This window comes from Eutrigla gurnardus (assembly GCF_963514095.1).
Source record: "Eutrigla gurnardus genome assembly, chromosome: 13".
NCBI classification, from domain to species: domain Eukaryota; kingdom Metazoa; phylum Chordata; class Actinopteri; order Perciformes; family Triglidae; genus Eutrigla; species Eutrigla gurnardus.
In genome coordinates, this window is record NC_139936.1 from 4,334,428 (window position 1) to 4,360,526 (window position 26,099).

General features: G+C 45.1%; 2 protein-coding genes across 3 annotated transcripts in view; both read left to right on the plus strand.

Annotated features, from left to right (window-relative positions):
• The window catches only part of LOC311023766 (AP2-associated protein kinase 1-like), a 166,665-nt gene that overhangs the window by 38,622 nt on the left and 101,944 nt on the right, over positions 1-26,099 (plus strand). The gene's annotated exons all lie outside the window — the stretch shown is intronic.
• Positions 1-26,099, plus strand: part of adgra2 (adhesion G protein-coupled receptor A2) — a 37,416-nt gene that overhangs the window by 4,701 nt on the left and 6,616 nt on the right. For both annotated transcript variants that reach the window (XM_084025004.1, XM_084025005.1), the window contains 5 exons: positions 14,374-14,445; positions 24,235-24,306; positions 25,093-25,164; positions 25,272-25,343; positions 25,876-26,039. In XM_084025004.1, the coding sequence (XP_083881130.1) occupies positions 14,374-14,445; positions 24,235-24,306; positions 25,093-25,164; positions 25,272-25,343; positions 25,876-26,039 (452 nt within the window). The remainder of the gene's footprint in view (positions 1-14,373; positions 14,446-24,234; positions 24,307-25,092; positions 25,165-25,271; positions 25,344-25,875; positions 26,040-26,099) is intronic.

Consider the following 26,099-nt stretch of genomic DNA (forward strand, 5'->3'; position numbering starts at 1 on the left):
CTCACTCTTATCCCACTCTCATCTCACTCTTGTCTCACTCTCATCTCACTCTCATTTTTTCTCATCTTACTCTTATCCCACTCTCATCTCACTCTTATCCCACTCTCATCCCACTCTCATCTCACTCTTATCTCACTCTTATCCCACTCTCATCTCACTCTTATCTCACTCTCATCTCACTCTCATCTCACTCTCCTAGTGTCTCATATTTACTGACCTTATTTGGGAGCTGGACATCTTCTATCATTGTATATGATATATCTCTATATGTCACAATACATCATGTCCTGAATATTTTCTCATTTAAGAGCTTTGGTTCTTTACTTTTAGGTAAGATTCATTTTAGTTTAGTTAAATCACCAATTTAGACAACATCACTGTACCATGATATCACGTTTCAACATTATATGATTCCAAAGATGATAAATGATCATACTGAGTTATCTTCCAGCCCTAATCTGACTTTAATCTGCCACCAGAAAGGGCTCGGAGGTTGAAAATACTTATTCCAGGCGTTAAAGAGGAAAGTCTTTCCACTTATCATCCACTTGGCACTTTCATATAACTTCCCGTTCATTCAAAGGCTGCTCACTTCATCAGTAACATCAATTGGCAACAGCGTGAATCCACATTTCCTTTAATCACCCTTTTGATTTTCTGAGTCACATCTTCTCTCTTACTTGTGGCCCTTGTGTGGGGCGGATACCAAGAATGGGGCAGATGTGTGGGTGGTTTGTGTTTGGGTCTGTGAGTCGGTATGTGTTGAGACGGGGAGTATGAAACGTACTAAACAGTCATCTTATCAGTGCGGGGAGATTTCAAAAAGCAGCGTATGAGTAGTTGGACTCCAGGCATTCCTGCAGTGATAGGGTTTATTTATGTGGGGAAAGGTGTTGAGAGGGGGGGCGGCTCTCCTCTGCACATGTTGGGTGGGGCAGCGGTCAGCAATAAATCAAAAAAGCAAACAAAGGCCTGACACCGGATACTCGGAGCTTCATCCTCAAGCTGCAGCACCTGCCGATGCCACACAAGCCTGGGATTTTTAAGTTTTATTCTGGTGCCTGGTTCAAGGGAACATGAGCAGAGTGGGACATCTCCACACACCTACCGTATTTCACTTATCACCTCGTTGTTGATTAAAACGCTGTCATATTTAAAATGAAAACCCAGCAAAAACACACAGATGTGTTGTCATAGTAATCTCATACCCCCCAAGTGGCTTTTTTGTGTTAGTTATTTTAGTTTTTCCTTTCGCGCAGCTCTCTTCTTATCTTACTCCAAAAAATGCCTGACTTTGGCTTTCTTTGCCAGCGCTAACTTCCCTCTCTGACCACAGCGGCCCCCGAGGTTCCTGCTCTGGGTCGACGACACATGGATACAGACGGAGATAATGGGTTTCTATAGTGGGAATGCCTGTGGCTTCAGTGTGTGTGTGTGTGTGTGTGTAATCGTGTGTGTGTAATCGTGTGTGTGTGTGTGTGTGTGTCTGTGTTTTAGTGTCTCTGATATGCTTTCTCTCAAGAACTAATCCATGACAATAGTGCAGTCATTTCCCGGTTTTCAAGAACTCACCGATTAAAATCTGAGTTTTCTTGAGGTACTTTTTAATTATTTTCAGGTTTAATGGATTTATTCAATTCACATACAATAACATATTTGTATTTATTTATATGAGAAATACAACTTTGCATGCATAACTTATTAAAACAACAAGCACAGACTGAACAAGAGCGATCTTTCATTCAGCATTACTTTAATGGGTTATTCTGTAAACGATATTCCTGGAGATTAACATCCATATTTTGGATATATTAATTACTTGAGCCATTGTTACATATGTAAGTTTTCCAACTTTTAGTTGTAATCTCTGATGTCTTAACATTTAGTTTAGTTAAAGGCAGCTAAAAACAGAAATATTGAGTAAACAGTGACATTAGATTGTTATTTTTCTTTCAATATTATGTTCCAAGGGTGGATTACAAAGGCGTGGAGCAGGACCCAGAGGTTTTGGTTTCACTTTGGCTCACTATAGGATAAAGGCAAGGCAAGTTTATTTATATTGCACATTTCAGGCAACATGGCTGTTGAAAGTTCTCTCCATAAAACATCAAAAAGCCAAAGGAAAAAGTGTAAATGAAACACATTATAAAAGCACAATTAAAGTATAATTTAAGAGCTGAGAGAATAGAGGAGGAAAACAGGCTAAAATAGAATAAAACAGGTATAACATTGATTTAAAAGAAGTGAGAGTAGCAGCTGAACCTTCCAGATAAAGCAGACCTGAACCAGTCCACCTGAGAGGTCTGGATGGCTCATCAAGTACACTATTCAGCACTTTTATAAACCAAGAGTGTTTTGAAATCAGTTCTGACTGACAGGAAGCCGGTTTAAAGACCTCCAAACTGGATTGATCCACTTTGTTGGTCCCAGTGAGGACTCGAGCCGCATCCTTCTGGATCCGCAGCTGTCTGATCAGTTGTTTAGGGAGACCTGTGAAGACACGTTTTATTTGAGTCTACCGAAGATAAAAGCATTGACGAGTTTTTCCAAATCCTGCTGCCTGTTAGTCCTTTAATTGTGGATTCTTAAGGTGCCAGCATGCTGACTTTGCTACTGCCTTACTGTGGCTGTAGGAGTTCAGGTCTGAGTTCATGACTCCACCATGACTTCTGGCTCGGTCTGTGGTTTTAAATATCGATGATTCAAGTTCGGCAGTGGTTTTTTTTTAATCATGCCTGCTTCCCCAGAAATACCTCGGTTGTATCTTTGTTTAATTAAAGAAAATTCTGGTACATCCGATTGTTTATTTGTTGGACGCGTTTACCGAGTGCTTGTATTGGACCATAATCCCCTGGTGGTATGGTTATGTAAATGTGTGCGGCAGCCGCAAAGTTATGGTAATTTATTTAATCTAATTTATTTTTCAATAATCTGAGCCAGTAGCAGCATTTTATATTTAACCGAAGAGGCCCCAGAAAGGAGCCTTGGGGAACTTTGCCGGTCATATTGGTACGCTCTGACGTGTTATGACCACACAAGTACACAAAGTAGTCCCTGTACTTAATTGGTCCAGTAATGGGTTGCGGTCGAGTGTGTCGATTGCAGCACTGTTGCTATTTATTTATTCCAAAGTAAGATCCCATGAGGAAGCCGGAAGGGCCTCAACGTCACCAGTCTGCTATATCTGTCATCTGAGATAGGAAACGCTTAATCTTGTCCAGAGTTTACATTTTGTTTTTATATAGTTATTTTAAAAAACAGATGCAACATGTTGCTAAATTAATTTGAGAGTTGCTATCACTGGCCAGAGCCAAGCGAAGATCTTTTTAGACCTCGTAGACAGAAAGGAACTTCTTTTGCAAGCATTTCTTAGATTCAAGTCAATCACAAGCACAGATGTTAGCTTCCAGTTTCACGTTAGCTGTTAGATTTCTAGATGTAGTTTATTAATATATATCATGGCTACTCTTATTACATGTAAACCAAACGCCGTCATTTCTCTCTCATCACTTCATTTTAGTGTTGTCTGTTATCAAAAACCACAAGATATTAAAAATCCGTCACTACAATTTTTTAAATATTGCTCCTTTTGTAAATATGAGTTGGTTTACTGCGAAATAAAGCAATAAGCTTTTATTAAAATCTGTGCTGATGGATGTTTAAAGATACCGTATGAATTATTCCTTCGTCTGAAATCAACAGAATCTTTGGAAGGAATGTTGGTCTCTCAAATATTGTTTTATAATGCAGGACTTATGATTGTTTAATAAATTCTGGTGTTAAACCCGGTTGACTGTAATGAGGATTGGTTCGATGTGAACACTGTTTGTCTCATTCAAACTGTCATACAGAAAAAAGAGGGGGAGGAGAGAAAAGACACCACCTTCTCACTGCTGCTTCCAGAGACGGCGAGTGTATCTGGGGCAGAAAGATTTTAAAAAGCTGCCGGATTTCCCAGCAGTCTTTGCTCAGGAGCAGAAAACAGAGGCTGGTTATGAGACAGAACAATGAGACAATGTTAGCCAGGCATCCACCGCATTCCACTCGCTGTCTGAAAAGGGCTAAATTCACTAAATTGCCTCATTAAATGTGTAAAAACACTTTAGACAGTGATTAAACTGACTATTGTGTTCCTGCTCCGCAGCCATAAACTTTCCAATTTGGTTTGTCTTGACTTGTCTTTGACTCTAAATATTACAATAATTTATTGCAGCTTCGCAGTAAAGGCGGCGGCGTTCCAACTCGTGCTGGCTGGTTGTTAATATTCATAGCGGCTACTTGTTTATGTCTTTTTAAAGTTCACTGGTTGTCCAGCTTCAGTAAACTGTGTATAGCCGACACACACACACACACACACACACACACACACACACACACACACACACACACACACACACACACGCGCGCGCACACACACACACACACACACACACACACACACACAAAAACACACACACACTTCATGGACAGTTCCTGTTAGCAGAACTTGATGAATTGTGTCTAATGAGACTCACTCCAAGTGGGGAACCTTCCTCTTCAGAGTGTGTATTGTGTGTGTGTGTGTGTGTGTGTGTGTGTGTGTGTGTGTGTGTGTGTGTGTGTGTGTGTGTGTGTGTGTGTGTGTGTGTGTGTGTGTTTTCCTGTGCACTTACACACATATGGGAAGGGCGTGCATGGCCACAGCTCTCAAAATAGGTTTCAGTCCTCCCCTCTCTAATTAGAGACATTTCAAAAACCCAGATTTTAATTTTAGACTAGTAGCTTTTGGGCCACTCGTGCACACACACACACACACACACACACACACACACACACACACACACTCAGACGTACACACATTGAGTTAAACCTACACACTTTCCGTATAAATAAATCTGATAGGTCACACACTTGTGCATCTCTCTCTCTCTCACTCACACACACACACACACACACATAGCCACAAACCACAAAGCCTTACTCCCTGGGCCAGCCTGGTAACCCAAGCACAATGCAGCATACTCTATAATAAGTGGGTTGCACATATCAAATGCAGGAGCTCACTCCCCATATCTCGCCTCAGAGCAGGAGAAGTATGATAAAGATTCCCCACATACTTGGAATCACCAAACTCATTCATTTTGTCACTTTTAAACATGCACGACAACAATCTGCTCCGCCGCCCCCTGAATGCGGCCTCTCTTCCCTCCGCTGCGTTACTCAATCAAAGAAAAAAAAAAGATCTCACAAAAAATATTTTGCATGCAATTACATGGATGCTCCCTCCCATGACAGGCGGTAAATGGGGCTTGTAGCTTGGCAGCGTTCCCTGGTTGTTGGCGGCGGCGGCTACAAGCCCTCCGGAGGGTCAGGCACAATGGGCACATTCACGTCTTGACATGCATTTGTTGCTAAAGTGCCTGTTGTGCTCGAGGGGCATTTAAGTCTCTCCATGGCACTCAGTGGCCGTGACTCTGAGGACAGACTCAAGGTACGAGGGGGGGCTCGCCTGGGACCGCCTCTCCGTCTTTTTTTTTTTACAACGAAAGGGTTAAGCTATTTGGATGGACCCAAGCGCTGAATGGTGCACAGTCTGGAGGCCCTCTTCTAAAGTACTTGTAACAAAGATGACACAGCCACCTCCCAGTCCCAGAGATCTCTCTGCTTATCCTCGCTTTCATCCCTCAACCTTCCTCTTCTTGTCTCCGAGAGACGGAGAGACTTCGCTCAGGTTCAACTAAACACTGAAAATGTCCTTAAATTGGATTATTCATAATCTAATGTGTCTTGTCATCCATCACAGTAGAAAATCTATAATATACGATCCAAATCTCTCCCACATTCATTATATTCTGGGGTCGGGTGACACACTTTGGCCTATATAAAAGTTTTTACAGTTACATTTTTCCACAGCCCACTTCCACTTCCTGAAATGACAATTTACTTTCCCCAAAAACTATAAACACATGAAAAAAAAAAAGCCACACTTAGTCTGGCCCAAACCTCAGATATTAGAGACGAAAATTAAACACTCTACCCCAAAAATGTGTTATATTCCATAAACTGCAGATTACATAGAGACGTGCCAAATACAGCAACACCACCAGAATGAGTGTAAAATATGGAATCAAAACCAACCTGCTGTATGACTTATGTAAGCGTGCGAGTAATCGGTCACACAGTCTACCGACGTTCATTCAACAGGCATTCAGCAGTAATGGACTAGAAAAGATGGGCAGGCGGATAACGCATGGAAATGTTGTTTGGCTAAAAATCAGATTAAACACGATTCATCATAACATTCACCGTAATTTTCATCTTTATTTTGTATTTATCTTGCATGAAAATCTACTATTGTGGAAAATACATAATAGAAGGTTCTTTATAACACGAGCAGTGAGAGGTTTTGTGCAGCTCTACAGAAAACACAAGTTTGCTCTCATGTGTGTTTTTTCACAAAACACTTTTTTTGACAAATCACGAGCAAAAGCACAGGTGTGAATGATAAAGTCCTGTTAGCTGTTTTTGGGTCCTGGTATTGTGCTGCTGCCTCGCTGTTAAACTGTCACGGTTTACTGGGACAGAGCAGAGCCGTCGTTAATGTTGTTAGTCACACCTGTATGTAACTGCTGTGACAAGTCAAAAGGCTGGCGTGTGTGTGTGTGTGTGTGTGTGTGTGTGTGTGTGTGTGTGTGTGTGTGTGTGTGAGAGTCAGAAGTTGACTGATAGCGGGCGTTAAAAAGCCGAAGTTTAACGAAGGAAAAAGCTGATGGTGTTATATGTTGGAGAGGACAATTGTGAGGAGAAAACTGGTCAGATATGACTTGTCAGACGCTCCCAGGACCAAATTTTCTTACCATATCACCAGTGTAATGCCTTAAAAGCTTATTGGATATTTGCTTTTCCAAATAAAATATCTCTAACAATCTACATAATATGTAAAATGTTATTTAAAGTCCGGTTGGCAACATTTTTTTCATCATATTCACTGAAGCCGGCACTACGCTCCGATAGAACAACATAAATCATCCGGTTTTAGAAAAAAAAGCCTCTAGCCCGGATCATCCTGTCCAATCAGCACGCAGGACTGTGTTCGTGCACACACAGAGCCCCTCCCCCCTCGGGTCGTTCTTCTATCACAGGGGGGAGATGGAGGGAAAAACCGAAACGAGGAGGTCCAAAACAACCAAGGAAAAGAAAACACTGGTGGAAAAGAAGGAAAAAAAGAAAGATGGCGACGGTGCCCGTGATAAAACCAGAGTCAACATCGGACCTGCGTTTCAAAGGTGGCGTGATCTAAGGGATTTCAAAGGGCACGAAGTCGAGGGGGAGGAGCTCGGTGGTCGTGAGGGAGGAGCTCGTTGGTCGTGGGGGAGGAGCTCGGTGGTCGTGAGGGAGGAGCTCAGTGGTCGTGGGGGAGGAGCTCGGTGGTTGTGGAGGAGGAGCCTGAGAGTTGGAAACATTCAAAATCTGACAGAGTGCCCTCCATCCGCCGGACTTGCCGACTGGGACTTTAAAGTCTGTCGTATAGCTGGAACACAATCACATGCACACATATTTTGTCCGTTTGTATGTGATGTAAAGCGGTGCTGTACACATGATCACATCCTCCAGCAGCGATGCTTTCTAAAACCTTTCAGCAGCTCATTAATTATGCATGCAGATCTGTTGAAAGTCTTTAGTTAGCGAGCGTGAAAACCTGTAATAGCAAGGTACTGTATGTCCCATATTACCAGCAGACCCACTGCATGTGCCAGTAACACACACACGCACACACACACACACGCACACACATCCTGTGACATGTCATGACCCCAGAATTCTCGGCCACTAACGAAGGTCCACTCTAATTACTGCAGCGAGTCCGTCGCCGCAGGAGCCCCGACTCAGCAAAGGGATTGTGTGTGAGTGTTAATCTACTGTCTGCCATCAAAGCAGCTCCGTGCATATATGTAAACACTTTATATAGCAGGCTGCAATATTAACTTATTAACCGGTTTAAAATATGTCTAGGTCACATTCGACATGTGATGTATTCGACCCCGGGGCCCATTATTCCTGATAAAGTGGTTTTGTTGGGACTATTTCTTGGCTAAAGTAATGATTGTTAGATGGTTCTTCTCGCCTAAAAGTCAATTTTATAAAAATGTCTGAACTGTTCCTTCAGCTCAAACAATGTATGACGAGACTGTTATATATTTGAATGTCACACAGGTATGATCAGGTTGTTTCTCCAGCTTATAACTGACTCTCTGACGGAGGTCGTCTCCATGTCTGTGAGGTTAAACGACTATCAGACCCGGACAGACAGACAGCCGAATTAAGTAACTCAGTTTTTAATCCATCATTTTCCCGATCCACCACGTCCGTCCTCATTACCCCGAGTGCAAACGCGTGTGACGTGTATATAAAGAGAAAAACGCTGCCATGTCCACTTAGCTCTCCCCTCCAGTGAACCGCCGGCGTGCTTGAAACGCAACACTGGCGAGCTGAAAAGCCGCTCGGATGGAAAAGCAAAGAGGGAAAATGCAGTAAAACACACTGACGGTTCTGTATAGAATGTTCTCCGCTGTAACGTACACAAATTAAAGTGCTTCTCACGCACACAATGCTGCGCTGTTAGTGTAAAAGTGGATAATCGCATTTCTTTTCAGCAGAACTTAATTACCTCGAAAGGAAAAATCCCTCAAGGCTGAATTATTTTCTTTTTTTTTCTATTTATATGAACTTAAGCACCGCTGTGACAAAAAAAAAAACACACACCAGCGTGTGCATTATGAAGTCAGTGCTAATTAAACCGGGCTTAATTCAATAATGACACTCTGAGACTCTCATTGAAAACGGCTCTCATTATCTGGCTCCCATTGGTCTGCCAATGGAGGCCTGGATTTATGGCACGTTACCAATCTCTTTCAAGGGTTCTTGTCTTCCGCCTCGCATGTGGTCCTCGAGGGTAAGAGACGTATCCAAAGCTAAATGGTGTTTACACAGTTTTGACTCTCTTCATTAAGCTGCATCCTTCTGTCCCTGTCGAGGTTGACACATGAGCTGCAGCGTCCAATCAGCACTCTGCGTGCCGTTCCATCGGTCACACAACGGCAGCAGCTCCAGTTGATTTGCTGCAGAAAAGCCCTGTATTCAAAATGCAACATAAATATTATTAAAAAGGAATAATGCATAGGTAATGAGCTCGGGAGCGGCTTAGCCTGCAGAGTTCTTATTAAATATAAATCCCCACCTTAAGAGTCTGTTTGTGGTTTGCTGCGGAGGCATTCAGCTACATAGAGCTCCCTGTCCGAGTCGGGCATACCTGAATATTTAGAGGGCAGCGGAGGCCAATCGGAATCAGTGCTTTCCACTCCAATGCATAATGAATCTCATTCATGTCCCCCGGACTCAACGCCAAACCAGGATGGAGCATTTCCTATAAATGCTCACCATTTGTAACAAGAAAAAAACAGATCAAATAAATAATATCTTGTCTAGCGAGCGGTGGGATGAAGGGGATGAATATACCAAACGTCGGCTGCAAACGGGACATCCTGTTGAGTTTGGGTTTGCAAGCATTCTGGCTGCGGTCAGGACGGGTTTCCCTCGCCGCCGTCCCCTCCGCACCAGGTTTGAGATCTGGGAGGCTGAAAGGACTCAGCTGCTCCTCTGCCTCCCCAGCTCCGCCGCAGAGATGATTCCTCGGGGAAATGTTTGGTTGACAATGACCCAAAACCAAAAGCAGCTGTAGTCAGCATGCTGCTTCTGACAGACACTTTGCACAACACAAGCAGGTACACATAAAGGCACAGACACGGGGAGTCGAGGGGGAGGAAATCAGTGAGCAAATAGGATTTGCGACATGCTGTCATGCCCCTGTGTGGCCCTCAAACGCTTTGTGGGTTTTAGGAAGCAAATTGAGTAAACCAACGGAGTGAGTGGCACGGTGCAGGGAGGAGCTGCTGCGGTTTACTAGACAAGACTCTTTGTATGCTTTTTACTTTTTCACACTCTGTTACGCACCGAGGAAACCATGAGCTCAGGCTGGGCCACGGAGTCATTGTCATCGTAGACGAGATGCAGTTTGGAGTCACATTTCTGCTACAAAATAAGAAAACTATATCATATGGAAGAGACATATCAAGCATACTACAAGCTTTTATTCTATAAATAATGACTTGAAAAGAACATTGCATTTCTTATATGTTTGCATTTATAGTCAAGGTTTGCTTGAGCATTTGTTTGGATGGATTTCTGCCAAATTAAAGAGGATGCAGAGGATTTTCCATCAATGTATGTCATGTTTACAGTAAAGTTATTCCATAGTTTTATAGTAAAACACACCCTGATATATATGAAATATTTGCTTTTTTGAACTATTAGGAGTGTACTTTTTTAGTCCCGGGTAATTATTTGCACAAAAATACAAGATGCATGAGGTTTTTCCCTAAAAAGACACGACTTCCCTTCAGCGCCAGATCATTTTTACCCATCCCATTTTATAATATATGCATGTATACATAGTGATTTAAAACTTTTAGGGAACATAAAACGGCAGCACATGTATATTATGTGCTCTCCGTGTCTTGCTGTGGTTGTGCCGACCCTGTTTGACCTCTCGACTGTGAACACGCCACACAAGGGAAGGGCTGCTGTCTGTTTGTCCTGGCTCTTTTCATACCACCTCCTTGTTTTTGATCTTCATGTAAATGAATTAGATTAACTGGGAGAATGGGATCCTGCAGCCTGACATTTCTTCTTTTCTTTTTTTTGTTAATGTTGTTGATTTGTTTTGTTGTTTCACAGATTGGATGGATTCAATTAGCCCCGCCTCATTTCTCAGAGGCCCCCTTGTTGTGGCCTGAAAGAGTTAGGTGAATTAGAGGTACCATCCGTAGTCTGGACCGGGTTATGACACTGTCATGCCGTGTACCATGCCGTTTAGTGCTCTCCAAAGCAGATTAACTCAATCTGCCCGTCTGATCTGTCGCTGAGGCCGGCGACTGGCGTGCGGCGAGGCCTCGGTAGCGATACGGAGCAGACGCTTGGGCCTCCCGTGATTAAGAAGCCACTCATCTTCTTTGCTTGTGAAGCTCCGTTGACCTCCGGGTCCTCCGGTTGATGAAGGGATGTGCTCCCTCCTCTGCCTCGGCTGTCACCTGCCCCTGGACACTGCTCCGTCTGTCTGATGGCCGTCCGGGAAGTGCTCTCTCCACAACCCCCTGACCCCTGAAACCGGGTTCTGAATAAACAGCTAATTGGCTGGGTTTCCTGTTTAGCCTGATGGGAACGCTGACTATTTCTGTCTGTTTACAGAGTCCTGCCTCCCTCTCTCTCTCTCTCTCTCGCTCTCTTTCTCAGAGTTGTACTCTCTGTATTGTTTATGAAAGAACAATGTCCTCCGCTACAACAGTGCTCCAAAACATGGGGCTTCGGGGATTATACGGTAGTGTCCAGCCTCTGCAACTCCCCCTGCGTTCCTGGAAATCTGCGCCTTTTGTTGTCTGTGGGAGGGTTTCACTTAGCTCATTTTGCGGTCTTTGTTTATTTGTGAAAGTCGGCTTTCAAGTTCCTGCTGTACGCAGCAGCAGGCAAATTGAAATATCGTGTGTTGAAATGTCTTAACTTGAGACAAATGTGACTTTTGTGATAGGATGCCACATGGGGATAGTTTCCCCCTCCAAAACATACATGGACACAACAAACACATTTACACATCTGCATAGGTCGTATCATAATTAGTGCTATGGGTTTTGTTCTCGTATCAGCAAAACACTAAAGATTCACCCAGACAGAAACCAAACATGTGCTCGCTGCTCCCTGTCTCATAGCTTTTTTCTTTTTCTGCTTTATAAGCTTAGTCAAAGAGAAACTATCTGTATCAAAACGGTCTGTATTGAATTAAAACGACTTGCTTGTCTGCCAGATGTGACTTTCTCCTCTCCTCTCCTATCTGTATTGAATTATTCAGGCAGTTCCGGATCTTCTGTAGCTTTCATCTCGGGCCTGCATCCAGTTTACAGGAGAGATAGTGTGCCCAAAGTCAACGGAGAGACCTTAAGTTCCAGGAGTCATCGGTTCAAATGCGGGCTACGCCTCCAGAGGACCGGCTCTTGTCTAACAACCAGATCTTGATTTAATAACCGTGATTTATTTCAACAAAAAAAAGTCAGTGTAGATTTGTGAACATGACATGTTTTTAATTTGGTTTCTGTAGTTGAGAAATAAGTCTGTCAATTTGAAACGCTATAAAAGTCTGCTTATTTGTGATTTCCATCGATGCTGCACATTTTCACAGAAAACCTAAAATTAAGATGATTTTGGTTTTTAAATGCCAAGTATAAAAAAACGGTGAGAGTGGCCTCGGTTTTTTAGTATTATAGTCATTATCAGTGGAGCAGCGCTCGTCCTCTTGATTGCAGCCGGGTTTTGATTTAAAAATACATTTCTCTGGTTTCTAATTTTAGGAGATAATTGGAGGATGATATTGACTGAGGTGTCTGTGATAACTGGAGCAGGAGACGGTTTACTTTCCATGTCGGGCCCAACCGTTTCGTTGCCCCGCCTCCGTCTGTCAAATGGTAATTGTGGCTGTCAGTAAAGTTACTGGAGTGAAGAAGTAAGTCGGGCCAGTTTGTCCTCGTCTACCAAGACTGGATGATTAAATCTGGTCATTAAGTGAGTTGGAAGGTGCAGAGCTGAAGGCGGTGTTTTTATTGATGTGGCAGGAAGCGGGAGGGAGGGGGGGGGGTGCTAGGAGAGGGGGGGGGCTGCTGCTGAATCTGTAAATCTCACAGACTGTTCAGACAGTCCGCTCCCACTTTTAAAGGCGGCTCACACAGCTCCACTCTCTCGATTAAGAACACACTCAGTGTTGCAAACAGCCCATTAAGCACCATGTGGTAGAGGCGGGGATGATGTGAAAATGAAGGGTGTGTTAATGATGGCGGGCTGTCGCCAGAGCCCCCGTTGTACCCGGAGCTGTGGACACCACGGGGACGGTGGTGTGGAAGTCGCCTCCCCAACGGGATGTTCGTACGCGACACATCTGGAATAGCAACGGAGCTTCGGTGGCCTAAACTTGACAACACCCCAAATGCAAACCCCAGTCTCCGTCGCCAAGGTTACGGGCCTTCAACTTCTGTGCACTATAAGTACACAGTGTTTGGCAAAGCACATCCAAATATATTTTGATTGCGATATATCGTTTCAGCATCGCCATTGCAATATGTGTCACATCGCAATGAACCGTATATATTTTTGACCTGTCTTGACCTGTCTTGACCTGTCTTGACCCCCGTCACGTTTACTGAAAAGAGAACCATGATGATAAATAAATCATTGATTGCGGTGAATTTCCATGATAAGGATAATCGTGAAACTGAAACATAGAGCCTGACTGAAATAATACAGAATTGAAAAAAATGTTTTTATAATAATGTAACCTTGTGCTTTATGATCATCTTATTTTATTATTAGATGAAAATATATATCGTGCAGCCCAGGTATGGATGCTGTTTTCGTAACATCAGTAATAAGAATTGAGGCAGGTGTGAAAAGACAGGGTTTTTTAAAGTGATGTCACAGCGTTCTGGAGTACACCTCTACATCACTGCAGCAAGGTGAGCAGGCAAACCACTGGAGGCCATCAAAGAAAAGACTTTCAGGAGGGTGTCACGTTACTCTTTAATACATCAGTATGTTTTTATGTGAGTGAATATTTTGATAATTTGAGTTGTTGCCCCCCCAACGTTCAGTATTTGTGCTAAGCTAAGCTAAACTGCTGGCTGTAGCTTCATATTCAGCAGACAGACATGAGAGTGGTGTCGATCTGTGTTTGAGTGAATGAGCATATCCCAAACTAACCTTTAAAATCCCATACAAACGTCAACCCGTCACTGCCTTTAACAATGGCGGGTCCCTCGAAGCTAGGAGATTACCGTAAACATCCATTTCCCATGATCCCCAGCCAGACAAAGCTATCTCAGCCTTACTTCCACCGTGTCCCGTGGCCCTCAGGTCCGATAAGAGGCCTGCAAGCCAACGATTCGCCGGTAGGGACGGGCTAATTAACATGGCCTGTGCCGCCGCTTGTTTGATGTGGAAGAGACATCCTTTTGATGTGTAAAACGTATGCGAAATGATCATCAAGATTACAGTTTCCCTCCTAATCTTGATTTCCCACTCGGTCTTCAACATTAATTGGAAACATCTTAAGCGAATGTCCTCTGGTCAGGCTAATGGCCCCAAATGGACGTTCCACTTGGCTCCGATCCCCCTCATGTGACCCCTGTAAACCTGATCTCCTCCTTATAGTCACGAAGCTGCTGTCTGGATTTGTAACACAGCATCATAAAATATGCTTCAATTTATGGAATAACACTGTTTCTTTTCTTTATTTCACAGGATACTGAGCCACAACAAAATCCGCCTTCTGAGAAATGGATCCTTCTTTGGACTTTACGCTTTGGAGAAACTGTGAGTAGCCTACTGTTCATCATCCTTTGTGAATATTTCACTTCTGCAGACGCTAAACTGTCATGTTAATTGTGTGCGTGAGATATATCTTATGCGTCCATATGTGAGCTGTTACTTTTAGCTCGCCTCGGCGCCTTTCTAGAGAAATTCAGACAGGATATCAGTGAGATCTGAGCAGCTATGTGGAGCTTCTGTCCAATCGTGGGCTTCAGGCCAGCAGGGAGGATGATTCGTTCACACTGGCTATCGCAGTTATGTTGAAAAGCTAACGTAATTACACTTCAGTCCGTCATTATCAGGTAAGCCCCACTCCACGGGACAAGATAAGGAGAAATCAGGGAGGAGGTGTGTGTTGGCAGCTTCGCAGACAGTCCAGCCCTCCTTAGTAGCGTTGTGGTGTCTCTCTGTGTGAGGTGTGAGACGGGTGAAGGACAGGATCATTTCTAGGGGGGAAATAAAGGAACGGCACTGCTGGTGACGAGGATGAATTACAATCAAGATGAATCTTATTAACTGGTCTTGTAACTTTTCATCTAGCGCTATCACGAGGTCGAACGTTCAATGTGTCCCATTCTTTTATGGTGAACATACTTTTATTTATTTGATCGTTTATTTAAATACACGTTAACATTGCCACAAATCATTTGGAAAATGTGATATAAGACGTCTATCTTCAGCTAATTTGCTTTTTGTCCCTAACAGGCTTTTGAATACAATGAAGCAATACTTAGAATCAGCATGTTAGCATTGTCATCATGAGCATGGTAGCCTGCTTATTTTAGCATTTAGCTCAAACCACGTTCAGTCATGCTAAGCCTAACGATGCCTAACGATGGACCACTGTGGGACCTTCAGCAAAAAAAATATGTACGAGACAAATATTGTATAATTGTGACATGAATAACACATTTAAAAAATAAGTTATTCTGCTATTAAAAAAAAATGAGACTATAAAAATGTGTAATTAGAAAGACGACACACCCAAAGTCACATACTTTAGCTGAAGCTACAATGCCTGGGAGTTTCATACTATTGTGTACTTAAAACGGTTCTCACTCATTCTTTAGCTTCCTGACTGAAAAGACAAAACGCATCAGGTAAGATCATGTTAGATTTGTGCACGGGACATAGCTAAGGTAGCTAGCTAGCTAGCAAGCTACGGTAAAGGCCATGTTGTTTCACACAAAACTAAATGCTATCACACAGCGTGACTTTCTTGACTTGCAAAATTGTAATCTTATGGATTAATTAAAACGATTAAAACTATTTTTTAATCCAAAGTGGAACACAGGGAGAAGTGTGATATTCAGTCTTTTGTCTTTTGGACAAATTCTCCCGTAATCATGGTGGAGACGGGCATTTAGCGGCTCCTGGGAAACTGATGTGAAAATTACGTCCAGCATGCGTTTCCCACCAGAACACCTTTTTCTGTTTAAGGTGTTTTTTTACTGAGCATCCCACGATAGCTTTATAGCGTCCTGGTAGCTAACAACACACATGGAGCCGCTTCAGTCTGAATACTGTAGTCTGGCAGACATACTCACTTTGTTAGGGAGGGGTGGGTGGGTGGGTGGGTATGTTGAAGGGATATTAGTTCCACATGCCACTCAGAGCTGCCACCCATGAAGAGCAGGCTTCTCAAAAATGTTGAAAGAAAGAAAAATATGGTAATTTGCTGCGGTTGTTAGCTTGTTACTAGCTACCTGCTGGAGCTCACACCAGACATGCCGGACCAGAACAAAAGCCAAGTTTGCTGAAATTGCTGTTTTTGTTGTTGTTGTGAACACCGTGGGTGGACGGTTCCACAGCCAAGTTCCCTGTTCCTCACCTCGGAACGTCTTGCACCGAAGACGCTGATGAAGATGCTGCACAGAGGCTTATACTGTTTAAAGGTCGAAAAGTAAAGCCAAATCTGTAGCTTCGAGTGTGTAAAATGAGCTGATGTTGCTTGTTTTCGTGAGTGCGGGACAGGGTTCCCCACGGTGGCGTATGGGTAGGTGGCTCGGGTAACCTGAGCTCGCCTACTAACCGGCCCTTGTAGCTGCAGCGGTGATAAAACTAGCGGGAGGTAACGGGGTGGAGCGATCCTGCAAGGCCCTCGGCTAAAAAAGACCTGTGAGAAACGGGCAGACAAACAAGCACACACATAGTTCTGCTCCACGGAGGGAGATGTGGGCGTCTGGTGAGAGAGGAGAGAGGACGCGGCGTAAATCATGCAGGCCTCATTTCACTCCTCTGCCTTAACCTCTGCTGGCTCCCTGACACACGGCGGTGGAGGTCCGCTCGCTCACTCTGACGTCTGCAACCTTTAATTGAACGCCTCACAGCTTATAATTACATGTGAGCTCATGGTTCAAAATGCCGTCTGATGTGAAAAATACTCACCGTCGGATGGAAGGACTTGAAGGGGTAGAAGTGAGTTTCAGGTTTTTGGACGAGACGTCCGCTGTGAGATTTTTGTTTTGTCTCTTTCGGCCCCAGCCGTTGCTCCTCAGGTCCTCTCATTGTTTCCAGTTTGTTGTCTACATGTGCTTGTCATTTGGCGCAGTAGTGAGCAGTTACTCATATTATGTGGTCAGTGCTGTAATCAAAGGCCAGCCCGCTCGGGCTGAGTAAACACACATCAGGGAATTACACTGCATCTCTTCCCCTACGTGACAAGGATAAACACAGTCTGCTGCCTGGCTGCACACTCTCACTCTCGACCCGTCGCTGTTGTGACTCCGAGTGTGTGCCGAGTCTCCGGGGCTCTGTGTTTCCTAGTATGGGCACCCTTCGCTTCTTGTCCGAACGGGTCTGGTAACTCTCTGTGCAGAGGCTACACTCACACCAGACGTCCATTCACTGCTGAATGCAGTCTGATCTGCCGTTGTTAGTGTGGAGAATACAGCTCCAGAGCAGGCCACCCTCCTCCGGGCCCGAGCCAGACACTGCAGCAATCTACACAGTTAGCCCTTTCATTGGGACAAACCTCCTCAAAGCCACTATTGCCTTTATAACCTGCCAAACCACCCAAGTGCAGAGGAGCAATTTAGCCGTGTTTGTTTTTGCCCTCTTACTGGACTACTGTGTTTTTGTAGCTCTTTTAAATAGGCTTGCCATCCAACAGCTACATTTGGATCTTGGAATACCTCATTTTTTCCAGCTTTAGGGACGAAACGCCGGTTGAATCATACCTGGCTCCCGTGGCAGTGATCGCTATATGCAAAATAAGCCATGCACACACACACCGTCGGGCCTCCGATACTGTACCTGTGTACCTATTAGAGTACCTGCGGGCTCATAGGAGCTGACGCGATCAGCTCCACCAAAGAGACGGGACCTTTATGAGCTGTGGACAGATCCCAGCGGCCTGTCCCGCGCTGATTTGAGGCGAGGTAATGAGAATAATGAGCAAAGAGAGGGTCGAAGCCGGTCTGGCTCTTGTCCAACTGGGCCCCACTGCACCATGGGACACAGGACAGGCAGGCAGGGGCACAAGGGGCCCTCATTACCAGGTCCGCTCACCCTACAGGGATAGAGAGAGGGAGCAGAGGGCAGCGATGATGATGGATGAGGGAGCAGCAGGGCGCTCGCAGCGAGCAGGTCTGAAAGGCAGGAGTGAGGCTTGTGGTCGGGGTCCGGTTATAGGCTCAAAGGTGTTGGCAGCACGATAGACTTAGTCAACAAGGGAGTCTGAAACGATGCCTGCGGTATGAATCTGCAGCGCTGCAGAGGAATATCTACAGGAAATATCACGCAAAGATTGTTAAAAACTTCCTGTTGGCTTATAACGGCTTCATTCAACAGCAGGAAATAAGGAGTTGGTTTGTGATTTATGCTCGTAGAGTCACAAGAATTACGGGAAGTTTGCGCTGGATCCTGCGACCAATAAGTCACACGTTGCATGGGACCGTGCAGATGTTGGATATGAAACGTCTTGCGTGATGACGGGGAACCATTATCACATTATAGGGCTAATGCATTACTTACTTTGAGTTGATAGTATCTGGGTTTTTTTGAGACGGGCCACTCAGTCTTCGCCTCAGCCTCTCTGAAACCGACCCTGAAATCGCCTTCTGCCATTCTGAGCAGCTGGGGTTAGGAAGTTGTCCAACTTAAACAGCTTTACCATCTGACACAGGGGAAGTGGAGCCGAGATGGCTAAAGATGGTATGGTGGCTGGAGAGGGGGGGGGGGAGGAGGAGAAAGAGGGAGGGAAAGCACACTCCTGCAGTTTGCCTTATATAAATCTGAGGTTGTTTTTCTTAGCGGGAGATTAACATTATTTCCACACAGGCTAAAGCAAATTACCTTGATGAGTGGGGAACAAAGCGGCGGTTGGTGCAGCGTGTAAAAACAGTGGAGGCTGTGCGGCCATGGCGAGGAGCCCTCCTGTCTAGACCGGTCTGGGGGAAAGACAAGGTTCAGATTGTACCCACCACTCCGAAGACAGCTGTGCAGATGGCACACGGGAGTCTCGTTTTTTTCTCCCTCATGGAGGAAAAAGAAAACGAACATTTGCGTCGGTACGTTCGGCCGCACACGCCATCGAGTGTCCCCCCCCCCCCCCCTTCGAGTCAGGCGGCAGTCACCTAATGAGAGTGCATGACATTAAGGGGGTGGAGCGGGTGAGGAAGGGGTTAAGCGTGCTGGAGAGTGGAAACAGAAAGGGGGGTGCTGCTGGAGTTGATAGACTCCAGATGTGTCTTTCAGATAAACTGAAGGAACGGGGTGTGTTTGTATTGCAAGCCTAGCTCAGTCATGGCTCTGGGGGTTTATTGAAACAGCGAGCGAGCCCCCTCATAAGCCCATTACCAAATTGTACGCTTTATATGCCAGTAACTCTCTCTCTCTCTATCACACACACACTCGTTCGCTACAACTCGATATGGTTTCAATGGCGTTTTTTTTTTTTTCGTCCAGAGGAACTTGAGCTTTCTCTGGACTTACTTCCCCCCACTTCCGTTTGTGTTCCTTTTCTGCTTTATTTTTGCATCTCCCCTCTCCCGGCTCACTGGGTCTCTGGCTGTTCCTCCCCCTTCACCACTCTCTACATGCTGTAGTCCACCTACTGGCTGAAAATCCACTCACGGACACCAGTCTTCCCTTTATCATCGATCATCTGAATGAACGCCGTCTGTGCCTGTTTCCTTCCCGGTTAGAATGTGTATTACTTCAACTCCCTGGTGAAGATGTTCAATCAGACTCCTTTCATCAGTGCAAAATAGTAACTTTGGCTTTACATCTTCATTCATCTGATAAATGTTAAGATATATTGCATATCCCATTAAAACCATGAACTTTCGTTGTTTTCTGACTGCCGTGCACGCTGGAAGGATTCGTGAACATCAACAAGCGCTGCCAATCGGGCATCGCCGCCTTCTCTGACTCCAAAAGTCAATAACAGCCCGCGGTCCCGGAGCTTTCCTTGGCAGGATCGTCTCCAGCTCCTCTCGCTGCAGACTATAGAAACATATAATCAACGTAGGACATTTTACACTTCAAATAAAAGTGCATTGCTATTTCTGTGCATTCAGATCCGCAGTTTATGTTACTGTCGGTCATGAGCCGAGCAGAGCCGTATTCGTTTCAACCAGAGTACAGTAATGACTGTGGATGGTCAGGGGGGGGGGGGGGGGGGGTCCAGGTTTGACAGGAAACATTTTAAATAATGTGTCCAATGTAATCCAAATGCCAGCGATAATAATAGTCTGTCTGAAATTGGTTTCCAGATGAACGCAGATAAAACGTTGATTAGGTATCCAAAGTGAGAGGCACCTGGAGAAAAGAAAAAATAAAGAAAATAATGTGGGGAGGGGGCAGCAAAGCAGGAAATTAGTGGAAAAACAAGAGCTCGGCAGATCCCGGTTTCCTGTTTTGGGGGGAAGGCAGGAGTACGTTCGGGGGCCTGTGTTACAGAGCCCCCATTGTGAGCAAGTGTGTTGAGGAGTAAGGAGGTGGGGTCTGCGGGGCCATACACAGGGACGATTTTGCTGAGTGCTGAATCCCCAAACCCACCTGCCCCTCCCTACAGGGGAAAGCTAGCTAGTAAAAAAAAGGAGAAAAAGGAAACTGTAAAAATAAACGAGCGAGGGCCTCTGCTAGAGACGCCGACCAGACAGGAAATGACACGCAGCAGAAAAATGGTCTCCACCGACCTCAGTCAGGAACCAAGGTGTCTATAGACTTTAATCCACCTATAGATATCTTTCTATTTGCTTGATAAATATGATTTAAAGTATCACAATTGGCCCCTTTTAACGTCACGGCTTTCCATTAACAAATTCCAGGAACAGGAAATTCTTGATTCCAGTCTGGCGATAATGAGCGGCCGTTCCCTGGCTTCAGTCACTTTTCCCAGCTCCCTCTGGGGCCCGGGGGCCTAAACAATGTCAGCGGAGCACTCCAGTCCCCCGTCGCTGTGCTCCTGAGAATGGAGCACTCCACGACTGGGGCGCTTTCACAGACTACGTCTTCATTATTACCCTCTCGCTGCCCTACGAGCACGTCGCTCCTCTCCAGCCTGCAGGTGCTCATCCCCACATATACCCGCAGAAATGACTCTTCAGAGCGGCAGAGGACCAGCCCCATTGATAAGGAGGAGTTTTGCAAAGGGGGGGGGTAGACATTCTTAATGGCAGCCGCTGAAGTTGGCAGATAATGGTCCCTTCTGGTGCCGGGAGTGAGCTCGAGTCTGTGGCAACCCCATCACACGAGGCTACATGTGGCGAAGATCATAGAGCGCTGCACTCCCGAAGGTCACAAAAGCATAACTCAAAGAGGAATAATAATGTGTCGACACCAATCATGTAGCTTTTCTTTTGTTTTGAAGAAGTAGGCGGTTTGCTGGAGACCATGAAAAAGTAATCGCTGCAAAGTTGTAACTTCTAACCGTTTTCAAAATGTCCTGTTTTCACGCTCAGCGAGCGTGAGCCTTTTGAAGTATTTCTCGTCCGCGCTATTATCCTCTTGCTTGGTGACAGCGGTTGTCGTCGGCGTCGAAGGCCACTGAGCTGTGAAGTTGTTGTCAGGGAGGGCGCCGTCTACTCCGAAAAGGGCACGCAGGCGAGTCATCGAGGGCCTGCCGGAGCTACCGTGCCGGAGGTCGGAAATGGATGTGAGAGTGTGGGTGAGCTGCAGCACAGATCGTGGTGTCGGGGCTGAAGCGCTTGGCCGGCGCTTCAAGTCCTGTTGACTCCGGTGAGCTCCTCCACATTCCCCAGCTGGGTGATAAGAGAGTGTATCAGAAAGCGGTGGACGGCTGATGCTCCTCAGGCCAAAGCACACACAGCACTGCAACCTCTCCAGCCGGCTATAAAGGAGCAGGCTGTCGGAAATGCTGCCGGTTGATGGCTGGTTTAATCACACGGCGAAAGGTTTATCTCCTAAGCTTGAGGTGCCTTTAACCTACACACTGATGCTGCGTGTCTCTCATTGAAAAAGCAGCTTTCTGTAAATGTCCAGGCAAAGAATGTAACCCGATGTGATGTTTCCAAACAACGGCTAAACCAATGTCCCTGTGTTTGCTTGTACATATCTGCACGTCTAGATACACAGCAATGACTTCACAGTTATGTTTTGCATCAACTTATCGATATAATGTGATTATATTACATTATTTATTGTCTGTATATCTATATATATCATGTCATTTACTCTTGTGCTGCAAGACAATTTCCCCTTTGTGTTATAATAATGTTTATGAATGTAATTAGAGGCTATTATTGTACAGTAATTGAATTATCATTGAGATCATCTTTGCATCACTAAAATAATTGTATTATTAAGTTAGGGTTAGGGGCTTACGGTGCAGATTATTAACTTATAGGAGTCCTCCGTGGATTCGGGACTCACGATGGACAGTAAAAATAAATAAATGCAGCAGAGAAATCATCTTTTTCACGGACACGGAAATTGTAATCCATCGTTTCGGCGTCTATAATTATGTAAAATCTGTGCTCTTTCTGTCAGCTGGCTTTCTACCCTCAAACAGATTTGATATTCACTTAGCCCGTCTTAAAATCCATATACAATTATGATAATTAACTTTCAGAGCTGGGATCGTGTAGCTGCTATTTTAAACAACAGGATTGTAGTTGGTCATAAAATGACAAATAGATTTGACGTTCACATGGGTTCTTGTAAGATTGTGTTAATACGATTACAACATAAAGGAGGTCAGTGTTACACACCAGAAGTATGTGTGTGTGTGTGTGTGTGTGTGTGTGTGTGTGTGTGTGTGTGTGTGTGTGTGTGTGAAAAGGACAGACAAGGAGGGAGAGACGCTCATCAGAGGGAGGAAATAGTGGGCAGTGCCTCGTCTTTCATCGCTGCACTAATGAGCCCCGGGACACACAGACTGGAAACTGCAGTATTGTTCTCTAGTCAACAAATCCCATATAGCTACTGACACGCAGAACGCGTACATTCAGAGCCGCACACAAAGATGACCACGTACATTGTGACAGGCCCACACACACACACACACTGGAGAGCATTCTTGTTCTCTCAAACACGCATTTTATTAGAGAAATAGTGGTGGAAATGTCTCCAGCTTTTCTTTTTTTTTAAATCTGTGAAGCCTGCACTGAAAGAGCCGGGCCGAGCCGTCCAAACACAACAGACCTCAGTTGTCTGGTCCGAGGCCAGACGGCGTTTGCTCCATTATAACCTGTCCCTCATCTGTAATCCAGATATGAGCGATGGCTCAGCGAGAGCGTATAGACCATCAGCAAAACCCCGGATCTCTGCCTCTCTGACCACACGGTCTAATTCTTTACTGGAAGCCATTTTCTAGAACAATTTTCCTGCCCCGGTTTGATCAAAATAGCTCATCTCTTGGAAAGCCTATAAAACAATGGTTAGGAGATGCCTGAGGTGGTGCATGGTGTGAGGCAGCGTGGTCAAGGACAGCGGTGAGAGATCATTTCGGTGGGTAAAAAAAGGGACCAGAAAGTCCCCTGAGGTCCCGTCTGCCACAGTGGCTTCTTGGGTGGAAGTGAAAAAGACTAAAAAATGCAGCCACGGCGTTGATGCTTTGCAGCTCCTGTAAGGAAATCCTCCTCTGTGATCGCCGCGATGGGATGCAGGCAGTTTTTTTATGGAATACAGATCGCATTCTGACCTGCAGCAGCCGCGTCCTGCAGATAACCGTCCTTCCCCTGACCTGCCGTGACCTCCCTGTTCCCACCTGGCCATTAAAAAAACAGCTTGGAGTCTAAAGCTAATGCAGGTTAGCTGACAGACAGGGGCGTCCGGCTGACTATTATTAAATTAGATCTTCAAAGGCAGCGCAAGGAATTCATATTTATGGTTTGCAATGGCGGTGAAATGCAGAAACGTGACAAGTAGTGTAAGATCTGACTAGTATTTAATTTGGTCAAGTATCTGCATCTAGGTGGCTTCGAGCCCAGGTGGCTGATGGGAGAAGGTTCTCTATCCCTTAAACTTAAAGATGCCATGTCTTAAAGACGCAGGGTTAAAGGCCCGTTAGCTTAGCTTAGTTAAAAGACTGGAAACAGTGGGAAATGGTGAATTATTTTCTTTACATTTTGTTTTTTGCATGGATTAAACAAAGAAGTGAGCTGTAGAGGTGCTTTGTTAGCTTTGAACAGAGCCCCCCGTTTCCAGTCTTTATGCTAAGCTAAGCTGCTAAAGGTACAACGTTACCATACAGTCACGATGAATGGTCTTGATTATTCTCATCCAGCGATCTGCAAGAGAAAGCAAACAAGCTGTCTCTCATCTAAGACATGTCGAGGTCATTCTTCTCATCGACTGTAGGCTAATATTTCCTCTTCTCCTCAGAGACCTCAAGCACAACTTAATCAGCACCATCATCCCCGGAGCCTTCCACGGCCTGTCGGAGCTCCGGAAACTGTAAGTAGACATTAACATGCAGCAAAGACGTTTCAGCAGAAATCACAAACGCAGGAATTTAAATTTCGATTCCAGTCATTTGCTGTGAGGCTGATGAAGGAGTCGGGTTAGTTGAGCATCATTCCTGGTAGTTGCAGGGAACGAGTCGGGCCCACATTTCCCCTCACAGATCTCCGTCCTGGCAGCTCGATGCAGATGTCATGTGTTATAGTGAGCTCCTGGTGTTTGTGTCACAATAAAGGCCCATGCAGTGTCATCTCTGGTGTCTCGCCTCCGCCGCGGAAACCTCAAGGCCACGGCAGATTCTCCTCACACGTCATTGGATGTAACAGGGGCGGCTGGCTTCGGACGGTCTGGTTGTGGCGTGGGTGTCGGAGCTGGCCGTCTGCGTCCTTCCCCCCCCCCCCCCCCCAAACTTGTGTTTTCCCTGCAAGGTCTGGGGCTTTTCAAAACAAACAGGGGGGAGATAAACACATGCTCTGGACAGCTCTCTACTGGGTAGTGTCAGAGGTGCAACGGAGCAGATCCCTCTCTGGCTGTGGCTATACATCACACTCAGAACAGGGGGCCCTGCTTTTACCCCATCAGTGATAAAGCTTCACTGGAGTCCCGGGGAGAAGAGATAAGGGGAAAGTGGCAGGGACTATTTCTTTTTATAAACAAGGGGGTCCTAAAAACCTGTGTGTCAGATACGATCTGATTGAAAGATATCACAATCTGTGACTGTGACGAGTCCTCCTGATTCCCAAAATAACTCACACATTCCTTTTTTGCTTTTACTTTTAGGGATCTATCCAACAACCGCATCGGCTGCCTGACTGCAGACATGTTCCAGGGGCTGACCAATCTCACTAAACTGTACGAGATAAATAAACCGATGCCATACAAGATATATATATATATCGTGCTTTCTGCATTGTGGGAAAGCTGTGAGGTTAACTTTTATTTATCTTGTGCACGGCTAGGAACCTCTCTGGCAACATCGTGTCCACCATGGATCCCGGAGTGTTTCAGGAGCTGCCGTCCCTCAAGCTAGTGTGAGTATTAAATACCGGCTAAATTCCCCCTCGCAGCAGACCATTCCATATGTAAATAAAACAATAATTATTCTGGACAAAAACAGGATTTATTTAAAGTTTAATATTTATTTTGCTGAGGGATTTGCTTTCATAACCATTTCAATCCCGTAGAAAAACGAAAACTTTTTGCGGATTTATGAGGATTTATTTGACGTGTATTTATTTGAATCTTCTGTATTTTCACCGATGTATTATTTGTAGATGGAAAAACATATTTGAACCGAGGCAACCCTGAATTAGACGATAAGTCTGTCTGCAAACTTTTCACATCCATTCGTTTCGGACCGTTTCATGCAAAGGAATCATATATCAAAACCAGAGTGAAAACAATAGATTTGTGATCTGTAGCAGGTATGGTGTTGGCGTGAAAAGGCTGTAATTCAACATTTGGTCGCGGAACAAATATGCATCGATGATATGTTGATCCTATAATGATATATGAGAGAAAACACTGTATCTGAGCCAGGAAAAAAAATCTTTCTCTCTCCAGAAACTTCAACTCAGACTACCTGTCGTGTGACTGCGGCCTGCGTTGGGTCCCGGGGTTCTTCCGCAGCACTTCGGCCCGGTTGGGGGAAGAAACCCTGTGTGCCTACCCCCGGAGCCTGAGGGGAAAGCCCCTGCGTGGACTGAGGGAAAGCCAGCTGAGCTGTGGTGAGAAGCCTGGCGAGAACGAAGCATATGAATGAGGCGGTTCACCGCTCGGTTTTCAGG